Raw genomic sequence first — 15,930 nt, forward strand, 5'->3', positions numbered from 1 at the left:
CTCATAAGCAAAAAAAGTTGATTTCTTGGTTAAGTAAATTTAGATGTTGGTGTTGCTTTCTAACTTTCAAAGGATGGTCCCCTCTTTTTCATTGCTCAAGTCGAACAAGTTGAGAATTCTGGGTCCATGGTTTTTAATGCCTTCAAAATCCAACCAATTCGGTTAGGGTTGCATCTGGGGTCCATATTAAATCATCATCATCATCATCGTCCTTGCATATATCTTTTAGACTGGTTTTATCGGATTTGCTCAGAGTGAAAGACCGATCAAGAAGCCAACAAAATCCAGAGCATGCAATGCTCGGTAACTGCAATGATGTGTGTTTCAGAGAGCCCTGCATTCTCTTTAATGTGTCTAATTTTTTTCTTCTCTCCGCTTATATTGGCTTTTGATCTGTACCTGGTCGAGACCAGATTGACTGTGCATCAAAAAGGGATTGACCAGTATCAATTTCTGATTTATCTAGTTAATAATAAATATAGCAATGACAACTCTCATATATTTTTATGTTGTATAGTTTTTTAAAATACATGTGAAACTTTCTTTTTATTATTATTATTATTATTATTTATTTATTTATTTATAAATGATGGATATGTTTTCCATGTCACTCGTGCGCACATATAATATTATTATATAATAGCCGACAATGACCATCCTTAAGCTGGGACCAATTTTTTGTGAGCTACAAGTAATGCTTGGTAAAGAGCCCGCTTGAAGCTATTTATATACCGGATGAATTATGCATCAAGGGCATAGATTCTTGAACGATTAAGGAAAGACCAAAGTGAAACCAGCAGAAGAAGGAAAGGACAAAATAAAAACTTCCTTTAAAAAAAAATAAAAATAAATAAATAAAAAGTCAGAGGAGCTGCTTCATGGAAGAGTCTTAATAAAGCGGTTGGAAGCTATCTTTAAAAAACAGTTCGGACGATTAAATGTCATATCTTTTTAGGATCATTATCTTAGATTCGATATCGAACACAAGTTACGAAATAAAAGGTTAATAATTGAAAACCAGTGCTAAATTTAGCGTCGGTAGGCCTTTTTTTTATTTTTATTTTTAATTTTCCTTGGTTCGTGTTGTGTAGTGATATGATTGAAGAGGAAAGACATTTTGGGGTCACCTTACTATATATAGAAGGGGTAAAAAGTATCATTGTGACAATGATGTAGAAATTTTATTGAAACAAACAATGAAAGATAGGAGGATACAAACAGGTATACGAACACGATTACAAGTTGACAAATAGAACTTTGCTTTTTCTTTTGCTTACTTGCAAAATCAAACTTAAAATGCTTCATCCACATCTACACACAAAGGACAAGCATTCCTCACCATACCCATTAGCAATATATATACACACACACACACACGCATACATATTGCATGGTGTACGTACGAGGGCAAGCATGTCCGTACGTAGAATTGTTTTTTTTTTTTTGGTTTTTTTTTTTAAAGTTATGAAATTATATGACATGAATGGTGTATGTACCACTTGGGGGGGTGACTGGTTTGGTTGGTTGTGTGTATTTAGAATTTAGAAGCCGGCAACACACTCCGGTGGGGTCACAGGGTACCGTGATTTATCGGTACAGTAATCATAGATCATGTGGTTGATACGAACCCACTTGTATCTCCTATATTCAATTGCATTCAGTGCTTGGTAGGTCGTTCCTTCCCACCAGTTACCGGTACTAGATGCACAGCTTGCCGGTCCTGGTACCGGACAACCTTCAATGTCAAAGTCCTTGTAATAAGCCAAGAACGGTGCTTTGCTCCAATTAATCTTCTCTAAACCTCCTCTTGTTGCCCAGTCATCTGCTTCCCACAGAGTTGAGTAAACTCCCATTGGTTGCCTTGTTGGATATGGAATTCCTTTTGCTTCATTGTTCTTGTACACCCTTATTGGCACTTCATCCACATAGAACCTGCAATGTTTAATTAATTAATTAATTAATTAAATTACTCTAAGTCCTTATTATTTATTATATTATATGGTTTATTATTATTATTATTATTTTTACTTACACAATTTGGCGGTGGTTCCAGAGAATTGTGTAAGTGTGGAAATCTGCAGCAGGGTCAAACCAGAGGTTGACCCTTTGTTCTCTGTTTCCTTTACCATGAGCGTAGATGTTAGTTTGGACAGTGTACGGTTGGCCTGTTCTGTTTCCCAGAAACTCAAAATCCAGCTCGTCTCGTACTGTGTCTGTGTCCGAGTTCATCTACCAAAACGAAATTAATTTAATTAATGCAGAACAAAATTAGAAACAAGAAAATGATTTCAGATATATATATACATGTATATTTTGGTAAGACTGATTTGAGATATTGAAAAAAAAAAGCATTATGGATTTTCTCAAAATTTATTAATTATTACATAGAAAGCAGTAACAGTTCCTGCTGAGTCTCCAGGGACAAGCTTGATCTTCATGCTTACACGACCAAATAAGTACTGCCTCTTTGAAGCAAACCCACATCCTGGGAGAAAAAAATAAAAAATAAAATAAAGAACCAAATAAAAAATTTTATCCTACGCGATCCTATATTATTATTATTATATAATAAACTTCTAAAAAAGAACTAATTTAGAATGATGATCAATGACCCCACATACTATATTATATATATATACATATATATTATATATATTAAGTTACCAGAACTTTGGTCAAGCACAAGTTGGATAGCCCTCCCTCCATCGAGTTGCCTGATATGGGAATCAGCCCATGTGATCCTAAAATCCTCAAGAAAAGTGGCAGGTCGAGCCCCGACCGACACAGAATATAAAAGGATACAAAAGCAAAGAGATGCCACTGAATTTCTCAATGAGGGACAAATAATAGTGGCCATTTGGGGACTCGTAGAAAGACTTAGCTAGTGGGTTGATATGCAAGAAAAAGGCTGTGAGGTTGTATTTATATAGAGAGAGTAGGCGAGAGAGAAAGAGAGGTTGGAGAGAGAGAGAGAGAGAGGGTTAAAACAGATTAGTGATTAAGACTGGTACATTTGTAATGGAAAGTGGCCATTAGAGAGCTTAGCTTTCTATCCAGCTAATGGCAAGCCGTCTTTAGGCCCTACCCAACAGTTTGAATTTTTCTTTGGAACTCTCCATCTTCTTTATTCTTAATCACCCTTCTCAATTTTTGTTTACTTTTGTGTTTTTGTTAGGATTATTATACTTTTCTTTATCTCATTTTCTTGAAATAATGTATATTATGCTCTATGAATTTACCATTATTTATCTAGGAAAGCAAAGTAAATCAAGTTTTCAAAAGTTTAGAAAAATTCGATATAGCTTACTATTGTAACACTCTTTTTTTTTGTTTTGTTTTGTTTTTTTTTTTTTTCATAAGGTTGATTGATTTATTTAAATCTTTGTTTATTTATTAAATCTTTGGTCAACCGGCCCTGAAGTTAAAAAGCCATCCATCTCGATCATAATTTCTTCTGTGGACAGCCCAGAGAAGTTGATTGACATCTAATGCCAAAATTCAGTGGCTGCTCACTCTTATGCTTATGGGCCCCACTCATTGTGTGACTCATTTTCCAGTCTGTCTATATATTTATTATTATTTCTTTTCGGCTTAGATATTTTATTTTATTTTATTTTTTGTACTCCAACTCAGCATCATGCATATGTTTAACCACTCCAAAATAAATATTTTGAGAAACAGTGTAAGAAAGTTTAAGTTTAGCCATCAATATACAATCATAAACTATTTTAATTTGGTACAAAATTTATGTGGTTTGGAAGAAAAACTAGTCATATAAATCTTATACAGTGTATTATTTCCTTAGTCATATTTTTTTTTTCCTCTAAAATATAAAACGCATGTTTTGTGATTTTGTTTTTCCTCTCTTCAATTATAAATCTGTTGGCTGTATAATGGAGGAATGATAGAGACTAGAACGGACACCTGGCAGATTCAAGACCAATCAAAAGCAAAAATAGATTCGTGATTTTTGAAAATTCGAATTATTTTTATGTTTATTTTTTTTAAAAAAAATTAATATTAATTGAGATATTTGTGTGTGACTGTGTGAGAATAATATGTAACATATGATGGGAATGTGGAAGGTGGGACCGACCAAACAGAGGCCTCAATCCCAAGGACTGATGTGGAAAGACCGGAGAATTTTATGTCACTAGAAGACAAACAAATCACTTTTGCTCTAGCATAATTGCGATGGAAGAATCGGCCGTGTAACCACTAATATCACGCCACGTGGTTGAAAACTTCAAGGACTCGTCAGCGTTTTCATTGAAATTTATAGCCTTTGCCGCCAATAAGAAAACCAGGGTCTTGGCCCTGACATGTGGCGGGAATTTATTCGCTGAGGGAGTTATAAATGGGTTTCTTCACGAGTATGATGACTGGGCTTAGTAATTTACTTGGGGCCCAATTCGAAGTACATGTCAGATACTGGTGAAGCCAATTTGAGAGTGTGATTGAAAGCGGTAAAAAGCTATTGCAGCCAGACGATCTGTCCCATCTTTACCGTCCATTTTGGTGGGTCCTACCTTTGCAACTAGGGTCCTAGACATTTGACGATGACGATGGACATCATCTCTATCCACTCCAGCTCATCGAAGCTTCAAACCAACAAGCCACGAATTACCAAAACCGATTTTAATGCGTTGAGTGATATAAGAAAATTAAACTAAAACCAGTCTCTTGAATTATTATTTTCCAAGTTTACTTCTTTTTTATTTTTCTTCTTTTTTTAATAATTTTTTTTTGTAATTCATTACCTCTTTTTTTGGTTTATGAGTCTACTATTTAATTGTTAGATGCAAATTTTTTGAACATTTTAATATTTTTTAAATACCCCAAAAATTACAAAAATAAAGTTATTTTTGGCAGATTATTCTAACAAATCTTTAAAATTCAATACAATTATATTCACTCATTTCCAAAATATATGTTTTTTAAAAAACTGAAAATAATTTTAATCACCCTAAACTCTAAATTATATTTTTGCTGTATGATTACATATCAAATTTCCTTAAGAAGCAAAATTAAAAGCACTATTGTATTTTTTTTAACTGTTACAAGTACTAAATTCAATTAGTGAAGGTCTATATATACTTTGCAAACATTACTTCTTGTTCTTGGCCCTTAGTTAAGATGTTTTTTCATTCATAAAGGGTAAAAAGGTTTTTTTGAATGTTAATTTTTTTTTTTTTTGGGGGTAAAAGAATGTTAATAGTACTTAGTAGTAATTGAGGTCAGAATAATTATTTTCAGTCGGAAAAAAGATCCATATACTATGTCTACAAACTCTAAATAATTGAGGAAACTGTATGTGTTCCTTTTTGTTTTTGTATTAATATTATTCTTTCTATTAACTGATTGTGGGAATTATATGCTTGATTTGCTAGCTTCAGTTTTTTTTGTTAATCAAGTTATTACAATAATTTTATTCTAAAAGGGAGGGGTGCAAATCGAATGCATAATTTCATAATGTGATATAAGTGATTTACTATAAGATCAATTTCACTTGACGATTTACTAGCTGTGAGTTGATTAATGTTCTTCTCCCCACATATAAAGAATATTGCAAAATAGGATTAAAAATAAATAAATAAATAAACAAACAAAATATTTCGTGCTGTAAATTATATTGGAATTTAATGTTCATGAAAAATCAAACTCATCGAGTACAAGAGATGAATGCCAGAGAGAAATTAAATTCCAACACCTGCCAAATCAATGGAAGTAGACACCTTATAACGAGACATGAAAATTGGCAGAAAGAGAGGAAAATTTCTTCTCCATACTTTTATTGGAAATCATAATCGAAACCACGTACGTTTAAAAATTATTCATGTAGGGAAAAAAATTAATTACTTTATATTATAGTTAGTATGGAGTATTATGGAGTTGTAGAAAGTCAGAATTTGGGTCTTAAAATTGTTGAAAATGGTGTCCTTTCCTTCAGAGATTTTGCAGTTTTCATATCATTTTTTCAACTATTAATTATACACTTTCAAAGCATTTTTTTGGTCCACACTTTCATCGCTTTGAAAATGATACAAAAGGACAATAAAGATAATTCATAATATAGCATGCAAAAAGTAAAACATTTTTTAAAAAAAAAGAAGAAAAAAATTATTATTATTTTTTTGCTTTAAAGTTAAAACTGATTAAGTAGGGGCATTAGGTTTGCTCTCTGATTCATTTATTCAAGCTGACATCATCTAAATATTGCGGTATGAAAAATAAAGGAAAAATTTGATTGGAGGACAAATTATTTGGAAAGTCACTGTATAAGAAAGAAAAAGCCAATTCAAGCTGACATTATCTTAAATATTGAGGTAAGAAAAAGAAAGGAAAAAATTGAGAAATTTGATTGGAGGACAAATTATTTGGAAAACCACTGTTTAAGAAAGAAAAAGCCAAGCCAGTTATGGCTTGGCTGTGAAATGTAACATAGTCCTTTCATTTACATGACCGACGAAAAAGCTTGCTGGGTCTCACACTCTCTTGGGCTGTCAACTATCGTAATCAATTTTCAATTATTTTCGTAAGTCAATTTTAGATTTCACCTCATGACCTGCTCTTGGAACATTTAAACTTTAGTGTATTAGGGTTGCATTTAATTGGTTCCAATACCATGGTTCTAATGTAAGAAACAATTATATATATAGACAAAGTAAGTACATGTAAATTTTAAAATAATTAATCAAAGATCGACGTTTCAAAAATTCTTTTCCAGAAAAAAAGAAAAAGAAAAAGAAAAAATGTTTCAAAGAAAGATCACTGCGGATGGTACTAATGAGGGTCAATGCGGAGTAAAGCACAAAGAATTTTACGTTTCATTGTTCAGTTATAAAATAGTGCAATAAAAGATAAAAACAAAAAGAAAAAAAAAATCATATAAATTAGATATAAATATTTCTTCAATTTTATATTTTCATAAATATTATATTACATGAAATGACATATGAGTGTATATATATATATATATAAATTCTATGATACGGACAATCAGTATACGGATTTGAATATTGATAATGATCTTTATGGGATAGTATTGAAGAAAAATCATCGTTAATATTGGAAGTATGAATGTGAACCGTCCGCATCATAAACGGACTATATATATATATATATTATTATTATTGAACATCATCTCAAGTATTGTAATTCTTGTCCTCTTTTAAAACCATTGTGCTAGAAATCCATCTAACTCAATACAAAAAATAAAACATTTTTACATATAGGTATCAACATTATATAAGTCCTTCATTTAAAAAACAGAGACTTTTTTCCTTTTTACATATATTTCTTTCTTAAGATATCATTATATATATATACATAGAAATGCTACCATGAACAAAGGTCATCTACTGAAAAAATGGACGATAAATATTAATTATCACCATTCTATATATGCGGTTATATATAATTAAACTGTAATTACAATTGCATGTGATTTAATCTCTGGTGATCATCCTCCCCCAAAAGATAAGCAAAGATATCTATGTTAGCAAAATCATATAGATACTATTTTGCTAGCTAGTGTGGGTGACATCACCCCGTTTTTGGTAGGGAATGACTTCCCAATCATGCATAATTATGTATAATTATTGTCTGATTACACCCAAATCATGTTTATTGGTCGATATATATATATATATATATATATATATATATATATATATTTATTCGTTTCCGTAGAAAGACGTATACTTATAGATCTTACTGGCTAAAAGAAGAATATAAAGATTAGAATATTGAAGTTGAATAATTCTCTTTATAAAAATAAAAAAATAAAAAAATCCCAATATAAAGATGAAGCTTCTACGAACTCGTATATATGTATGTATTATATTTATATATCGAGAACATGATCATATCTTTACTAATTACTACCCAAGTCGTCAATAATAATATGAATGGATTTTTGTGCCTAATTCGTATGTGTTTTAGATACTATATAATTAATACTTTAATCAAAATGACGCATGAAAATAGCGCTCATTATATCACGCATGCTCACGGAATATAATATATATATATATATATGTACACTGTGAATGCTGACATGATTAGTCAGCTAATAATTCAAGTTGAACACCAAAAGCATTGATAAATATAAGGTCAATTCTGGGCACCAGCGTATGACAAGTATAAAAGTCAATTTATTTAAAAAACCAACAAAATTTACATCTTTTCAAGGCTTATCTCTAAATGATAAATTATGCAACGGATTATATTGAAAGGACTCCTAACAGCAAATTTTTTTGATAAACTCAATTTAGAACATGGCTTTGTTTATTTTTTTGTCATTTTGGCTTTTGGTTTTGGATAGCTAGTTGGGTGGACAAGTTTTCAATACATGTGTGGTTTGCCGGTAATTGGGGTGGCCGGGTATGACTAACCAACAACATTAAGACCCATCTCATAGGGCTTTCTATGACTACAAAAATGGTTTTTAGCTTCTGTTTTCAATTTCAGTATTCGCTCTATTTTAAGCCTTTTTCTGATAATGATCACACGGCCATATACCCAATCCTACAATTATATAAGTGAAAGTTGCCATTTGGCAAAATTTTCTTCTCTTTTTTTTATTTTTTTATTTTTTTAATTTATTTTTTCTTTTAACAGCATCTTACCGGGAATATACAACATTAAAGGGCATAGTGTGTAGACAACGCGAGACTCTACATGACGATCACTAATAATTTTAACCATATAAAGAACTTTAATTACTCATAAATTCCTCGTAACAATTAAATATTCCTTCTTTCCATATATTCCTATTCTGGTTCTCAAGAATAATAACAAGTATTAATGTAAGAAAAATAGCACCAAAGTTAATTTCTTTGTGCATATGAGCATATATTTGCTATATACCCAAATACTACCAAGTTTGATAGAATCACCATAACTAGCTTGGAAAGTGTCCAGCTAATTTATGGATGGATGCAATTTGATGTGGTACAATATCAACATCATCCCGATTGAATGAGTTTGTAGTAATGTATAGATATAGACACAAAATTTTGGATTAAAATTGTCATCTTTCACAACCAAAAATTTTGTCATCTCATTATTGATGAAATTGGAAAAGGGTTGAATTTCCCTACTTCTTTCTTGTACCAAACTAAGAGAGAGAGAGAGAGAGAGAGAGAGAGAGAGAGAGAGAGAGAGAGAGACCCACAAGTATTCAACAATCCAAGTGGGCCTTAAAGGAAAAAAAAAAAAAATATATATATATATATATATATAGGCAATTTAGCAATGAAAACAATTGAAGGACCACCTAAATTTTGAAGTGCTTTATTACATTCCTTCATAGCAAATGTACTAATACCGTTTAAATGTTCAGGTTTAAGCATTGGACATTCCACGTGGTGTTTCTTTGGATTCATGGATATGAAAGACACCAGCCAATAGCTATTTCTTAATTTTTTAAGCTTATAATTAATGTGTTTTTAATTATATTTGTTATTATCATGATCTTGTATAATGGATAAGAAAGCTCATCCACCATTTCTTCTTTAAATGGCTGAAGTATTTTGGTTGATTTAATATTTTTTTTAATTTTTTAATTTTTTTATTATTGTGATGTACAACCAATAACAACCTGTTATTAATTTGGATGATCTAAAAAAGTACTAAAATTTATTCTGGATACCGATGATATCCTCTATGTTATTAATCACTGAAAATTATATTTATATATAATTTTAACATATCTGCTCTTAGTGTACTAAATGTTGATTTATTGCCTGTTTGAGTTAATGCAATTTGATCCAACGTTTTCCAATAATCAAAGCCACCTTACTTGTAATACACGGGTCGGTGTGGACAAGTAAAGTTAAGAAGATATCGCCTTGAAATATCATTGCATTGGTGGTGGAATCAGTAATCTTAATTATCAGCGTTATCTTTCGTTTTTTATTGGTTTTCTTTTACCTGAAAAATTTAAAAAATAATTTCTTAATGAATAATAAATGATTGTTATATATTTTTTAAGTTCGTTTATAATAGGACAAATAAAAGTTTATCAAAAAGTTTTTTTAAAATTCCCTCCCCAAATTGTAATAAAAAAGAAAAAGTGATTTTTTAAAACAACAATTTGAGATGGTTTTCGATTTTGCATTTATATTCTATTAATATCCTCTAAATAGGTAAGAAATTCAATAAGAAGCTCAAACTCTTGGTAAAAATTGTAAGGGAAAACACCAAAGTGACAAAGAAAAATGTTACAATTTACAAACAAACTCTTAAATTCGAAGAAGGAGTAGAATAGGGCCGTGTACGACATTTAAATGTCTTTTTCACCATTATATATGTATATTATCATACACAAGTGAAGTAAATGTAAGGAAGTTATCATTCAATCATTTTGTTAGTTCAAGCATGATAAGCTTTATATGTGTCTTATAATGCACACCATAATGCTTATAATATTGTAGTGGAAGGGGTTACAAAGACTCTATTATCTCTGTATCTAAATTTTCACGGAGTTAATCCTATGGAAGTCTTTTTTTTTAGCAGGGAAAAAAAGTATGTTACTATAACTACATTTGTCACATTTATTTGGAATATTTATTATAATTGCCATGTCACAAACTACATTGACTATTCGTGTACGATTGATTACATCTAAGATTCCTGGCGTGGATTTAGCTCATGGTATATCACATCATGAATAGTCAAAATGACCTTCTTCTTTTGCAAATAGAATAAAAGTGGCAATCAGAATCACAAAAGCAGGGATTATCGGTTCACTTGAATTTGCTAATTCCACCGCCTAAATCAAGTTTAGTAAAAGCTTTTCACTAAAGAATATATTGAAACCCAAAAAGGGCCAAAACCCAAACTTTAAAACGCTGTCTCACTATTATAAGTATATAAACCACATAAATGGCCAGAAATAGGTAAGTCACATGCCCGATAGTGTATTTAAACGAATGAGGAATAGTCCACAAGTTTAGGGGAGCTCAGTATCCATATATATTATAGCTTTTTGTTGTACAGACAAATTTTTTCATCCTTTTTTGGCTTTTTTGTTTATTTATTTGTTTGTTTTCATGGAGGAGAGGATGGAAACGGGGATTTCAAATAGATGCAATATAAAATGTCTCCTTGAAGAGTGTATTTGTTTAACGGGTAAACAAATTTGAAGGTTTTGAGCCTTTCTTAATTATTAGTTACAAACAGTTGCAGGAGACATTGGCTTTCTAGTTGCATAAAGGAACCAAGTAAATTGCACGAAAATTTCAAGTTTATAATAAATATTGAAAAATAGATATGTCTGCTCAACAATTCCAACTATTAAAAAGAGATTACGTGGAGACATATTTCTTTCTGGGTGTTCTTAACGGAAAATTATGGGGCATATTGGTGAATCACCCAAGTCCAACCAGCTCAATCGGATGTTTCACCAAAAACATAAATAAATGAAACCTCTCAATCTTGTTTTTTCCCTTCATTTTCGAGACAGCAGAGTTGGTCAGAATCTTGCTATCATTTTGGCATCCATAAAGATATTATGCTTTTTTAGAATCATTGAAATCAAACATGGACATCTACATCCCTGACCTTAGAAGAGGGAAAAAAAAAGAAAAAAAAAAAAAGGAAGAATGGACGGACATCTATTTATGGAAATGAGAACTTTCCCCATCCTCAAGAAGCAAAAACAAAGTACCTGTTCATGACTATGAGATCTTCAAATCAAATTACAACGTCCATTGGATAACCATTCACAGTGAGATGGCGACAGGAAAGAAAAAATCATTTGCTACAATTTAAATACAGAAGAAGAAGCTTCTAGAAAAGAGTGTATTTTTCAAGCAAAAAGCAAAAACAAAGTATTTGTTCATGACTTGAGACGACTTTGTGGTGTTCAAATCAAATTACAATGTGCCTTGGACAATTATTCACATTTAGATGGCGATAGGAAAGGGCCGAAAAAAAAAAAAAAATTGCTACAATTTAAATACAGAAGCAGAGTGATTTATCAAGAAGAAAAAAGAAGAAGAAGAGGAGGAGGAGGAGGACAAAGAAGAAGAAGAAGAATGACTTGTCAAAAAAAAAAATACAGTAACAGAATCAGAATCAGATTAGCACCAAGTGGGTGGGCATGAAGAAAATTTACTTATACTATGAAGACTCAATGGAACGGCGGGCACAGCGCCGCACCCTCCTGCAAATTTCAATGGAAAATAGTTATTTTGAAGAAGATATAATTATGGGGAAAAAGAAAAAGGCTATAGCATGTTTACAAACTTGTTATATGCCTGAACGTCATGTTGATACTGATGAGCAGCCTCAGGATTTGCAGGACTTGCAGGGTTAGGATCAGTTAGTAGAGACTGCAACAAATTGCTTATCAGCAAGATCACATCGTCATGGTGGGCTAAACACGAGGATGAAAAGAATTGGCAGAAAGAAGTACAAGTGTATTTAATTCTCTACTCGGAATATTACCTGAACGGAAGTTAAAATTGTAGACACATTGTGGCAGGGTGACCATGCATCCTGAATAATATCCATGCACAGTGTACCATCGTGATAAACTGCATAAAAAGTGTATTAGAAAAAACCTAGTTAAATGGAAGTAATATTAAGTGACCGTCACATAAACTTACCGTCCCATAAACTTATGGTCTAAAACAACCAACATTATTAGGCATCCAGATCACATACTAGGACATACAAATTTGAAGCTTTGTATGCGATATTCAGGTTGAGGATTACATGCAGAAACTATTATTAGTCATCATTTCTGTGATTGCTCATTTGGCATGACAGACTAGTTTCAGAATGAATGAAATTTGACATTACAGTAGAGTGGCCCATTTTCAACAAATTCCTTCCCCTTCTCCCCTTCAAATGCACTTGCTTGAAACTGAAAGGAGGGAATTCAAACTGACCAGATTTCAGGCCTATAGTCTATACCTTATTACGGTACCAATTACTCAATAACTTGGGAAATAACTTGCCAAAGAATGATTAACAACAATGCCAATGAAAATTCATAGTCAAAATACTAGTTGGAATAAATGGGAACAATAAAGAAAGCTCCTGCTGTGAGACCGGGATAAGTCAATGTAAAGGCCCTGAATCCGAAATTAAAGCCAGCTTAAGGCCTGGTGTAAACCTTGCTTTCTCTTCCAGTTATGCAGTTTAAAGTCAAGCAACCAAATAGTAGCCTCTTAATTTCTCTAGGCTTAGTGAAGATTTCTAGTGGCACAGGGTAGTAATCTATTTTTTACAGTTGTGTCCAACCCAGATTCAAATCACAACATAAATAGTCTTAAGTAGTATATCATTGCAAAACCAGACCAACCTCAAAAGTCTTATGGGTCATTCAACAAATCTCATTTAGTTGCCTCATATGTAACCCGCAACCAGAAAAAGAATTGCAACATATTGCACAGTCCTCGTTAAGTTGTCATATAGCTTATACCTAAAATGATTATATCGAAGATACAAAAATAACGCAAATTTTCAAGGCTCATATCAACCTCTATTGACTCTAATCTCCTAACAATTGTGACCATGTAAGTAAATTGAATTATAAAATTTAACTGTAACAAATTGCATTCTTCGAAAAATGTAATCTTGAAGCTCGAACTTTGAGGAACCAAATGGTAACCATCTCTTAAGACTCTTAGTTACCTACAATTCACTCATTTCATTATTCATTGATTATACTCAATTTCAAATCAACAGATTAACTACACAACTTTGAAGATATTCATTATTAGAAAAAAAAAGGGAAAAAAAAAAAAGAATTCAATTCAATTCCCGATTTTAAAATGTCCATCTAAAAAGAAAACTACGCAATAAAAATGGAATGGCAGGAAATCCAAATTAAATAAATAAATAAATAATAGAAAAGGAAAGAATAACCAAATACAGAATTTACGACACTAACCATTAGGATGAAATATTTCGGAGGTGAATCGTACTCGTGGAGGCTTTTCGGGATAATTATCTCCGAATGTCAATCTCAAACTGAAAACACCCCCTGAATTTTCCATTTTCGGACCCAACCAATTAATCAAATCAATCAAAAAAAAAAAAAAAAAGAGTACATAAAATTCAGATGGATCTACCTTCCCATGGGGTCTCATCGGGGCCAAATATGGTAGCGCTCCAAACAAACAGATTATCTTCGGACAAAGGACTGGCGCTGCAACCCTGAATCCCAAAATTGTTACGAAATTGAGGTCGAATTCTAAACACAACCACAAATTTAAAAAATAAAATAAAATAAAAAAGAAACAAATCTTTAGAAATGAGAATACCTCCGGTGGTTCGTTTATTATGGATTTGAGATCTGACATAAGACGAAGCTGAGCCGACGACGACGATGCCATGAAAGATTGTAAATTAGCTCTGAAAATGAACCAAAAAAGAAAGAAAGGCAGATTTGAATGATTTTTTTTCGTTTACAGCTTTGGGAATCTCAAACACAAAACAAAGAAACAAAGGAAGGGATCGAAATCGAAATATATCTATATCTATATCTATATATATATATATATAGAGGGAGAGAGAGAGAGAGAGAGAGAGTTATACATGCAAAGAAAGAAATTTTTGGTAATTTGATTTTGATTGCTGGAAGTGTAAGCAATTGGATACCAGCTGGTTTGTTGTGGTCGTTTTATAACGGCCATTTTCACCCTTCTATTTCTTTTGTTTTCTTTCGTATTTGTTTTTGTTTTTTGTTTTATTTTATTTTTTTATTCCCACCTTCGCCCCATGTTTGTAATGTTAACGGTGGCTCTACCCGTCATAAAACAATTTCTTTTTTCAGCGAAAATAGTTTTTATATTTTTCCATTAAATATAAGAAATATGTTTACCAATATACATACACACACATATATATATATATATATAAAAGAAATATGAATAGATCATGGAAATTTTTTTTTTTTAAGAATAAATCATGGAATTCGTGTCAGACCATCGTGCATTATGAAATTTAACTTCTTTTTTTTTTTTTTAAATTGAAATAAAATTTCAAATAGAGATTTTTTTGGGGTTAATTTTCTAAAAATATAAAAGACAAATATACAATGCTGGCAGAAAAGATAAGATATTAATGAAAAGTTTTATTTTGAGGAATAAGAAAATTTTCTTCTGTTTTAAACTTATCTGGAAATTGTTCTATTTTTCAATCTAAGAGGATATATTCAATTTAGAATTTAAAATATTTTAAAAGTATTCAAAAATTTAAAGTATTCAATTTGAATTTTAAAGGAGTTTATATAAATCCAATGATATTTAATTCAGATTTTAATAGATTTTATAAAAATTTATTAAAATATATATATATATATTTAATTAGGATTTTGTAGAATTTTTTTAAAATTTACAAGTATTCAAAAAGTCATTAATTTTAAAAATTTTTTAAAAAATGATAAATTTTAATAGATTTTAAAAAATGATGAATTTTAATAGATTTTAAAAATAAAATTGTTAAAAAAATTGTAAATATGAAATCCAACTTTAACATTAAATTTTGTTGAATTCTTATGAATTCTTTATAAAATTTATGAAATTTTATAATAACCTATTAAAATTTTCATAATATATAACTCATTTTAAATTTATTAAACTATTGAATATATCCCTTTAATTTTGAAAATTTTATTTTAAAATAGGAGGTAAAAGATCACAATTCATCGATTCACCATCTCCAAGTATAAGGGGAAAGGAGGCCCATTTCTAATTGGGCCGTTGGAGACTTTATTTAATATTTGAGCCGAGAACATAGCTTTTAGGGGAATTTGGCCCAATGTCCTCTTTAGAAGGGCCACGATGATATATATCCTTGCATTGGTAAATTTTTTTGTTTTGCCCTTTAATATCCATTACACCCTTAAAAAAATTTTAAAAGACCTGAATGTCCTTTATTTTAGATCTAATACAAGAAAATCTTTTGTGG

The 15,930-nt window shown here is 31.0% G+C and overlaps 2 protein-coding genes across 3 annotated transcripts; both read right to left on the reverse strand.

Annotated features, from left to right (window-relative positions):
* Positions 1–1,138: 1,138 nt before the first annotated feature.
* LOC107425034 (probable xyloglucan endotransglucosylase/hydrolase protein 6) lies at positions 1,139–2,906 on the reverse strand. Its single transcript, XM_016034961.4, has 4 exons — positions 2,665–2,906; positions 2,385–2,485; positions 2,033–2,229; positions 1,139–1,932 (listed from the first exon to the last, which is right to left on the reverse strand). The coding sequence occupies exons 1-4, from the start codon at positions 2,855–2,857 to the stop codon at positions 1,542–1,544; spliced, it is 882 nt and encodes a 293-aa protein (XP_015890447.3). The 5' UTR covers positions 2,858–2,906; the 3' UTR covers positions 1,139–1,541.
* Positions 2,907–11,603: 8,697 nt separating this feature from the next.
* On the reverse strand, positions 11,604–14,716 carry LOC107425003 (ubiquitin-conjugating enzyme E2 1). 2 transcript variants are annotated; one of them, XM_016034924.4, is made up of 7 exons: positions 14,557–14,714; positions 14,283–14,373; positions 14,091–14,175; positions 13,910–14,002; positions 12,457–12,545; positions 12,256–12,341; positions 11,604–12,172 (listed from the first exon to the last, which is right to left on the reverse strand). In XM_016034924.4, exons 1-7 carry the CDS (start codon positions 14,652–14,654, stop codon positions 12,130–12,132), a joined length of 585 nt encoding a protein of 194 aa, XP_015890410.1. In that variant the 5' UTR covers positions 14,655–14,714; the 3' UTR covers positions 11,604–12,129. The 2 variants fall into 2 exon arrangements, with proteins under 2 accessions (XP_015890410.1, XP_015890411.1); XM_016034925.4 differs by lacking the exon at positions 11,604–12,172 and having other exon boundaries at positions 12,240–12,354; positions 14,557–14,716.
* Between the last annotated feature and the right edge of the window lie 1,214 nt (positions 14,717–15,930).

Source organism: Ziziphus jujuba, chromosome 7 (genome assembly GCF_031755915.1).
Source record: "Ziziphus jujuba cultivar Dongzao chromosome 7, ASM3175591v1".
NCBI lineage: Eukaryota > Viridiplantae > Streptophyta > Magnoliopsida > Rosales > Rhamnaceae > Ziziphus > Ziziphus jujuba.

Coding starts and splice junctions, on each gene's coding strand:
- LOC107425034 (XM_016034961.4), bottom strand. CDS start 2,857: ATGGCCACTATTATTTGTCCCTCATTGAGAAATTCAGTGGCATCTCTT. Junction 2,486..2,664: donor TGTGCTTGACCAAAGTTCTG/GTAACTTAATAT, acceptor TTTTTCTCCCAG/GATGTGGGTTTGCTTCAAAG. Junction 1,933..2,032: donor TGGAACCACCGCCAAATTGT/GTAAGTAAAAAT, acceptor TAAACATTGCAG/GTTCTATGTGGATGAAGTGC.
- LOC107425003 (XM_016034924.4), bottom strand. CDS start 14,654: ATGGCCGTTATAAAACGACCACAACAAACCAGCTGGTATCCAATTGCT. Junction 14,003..14,090: donor CGATGAGACCCCATGGGAAG/GTAGATCCATCT, acceptor TGGAAAATTCAG/GGGGTGTTTTCAGTTTGAGA. Junction 12,546..13,909: donor CGAAATATTTCATCCTAATG/GTTAGTGTCGTA, acceptor CTTTTTATGCAG/TTTATCACGATGGTACACTG.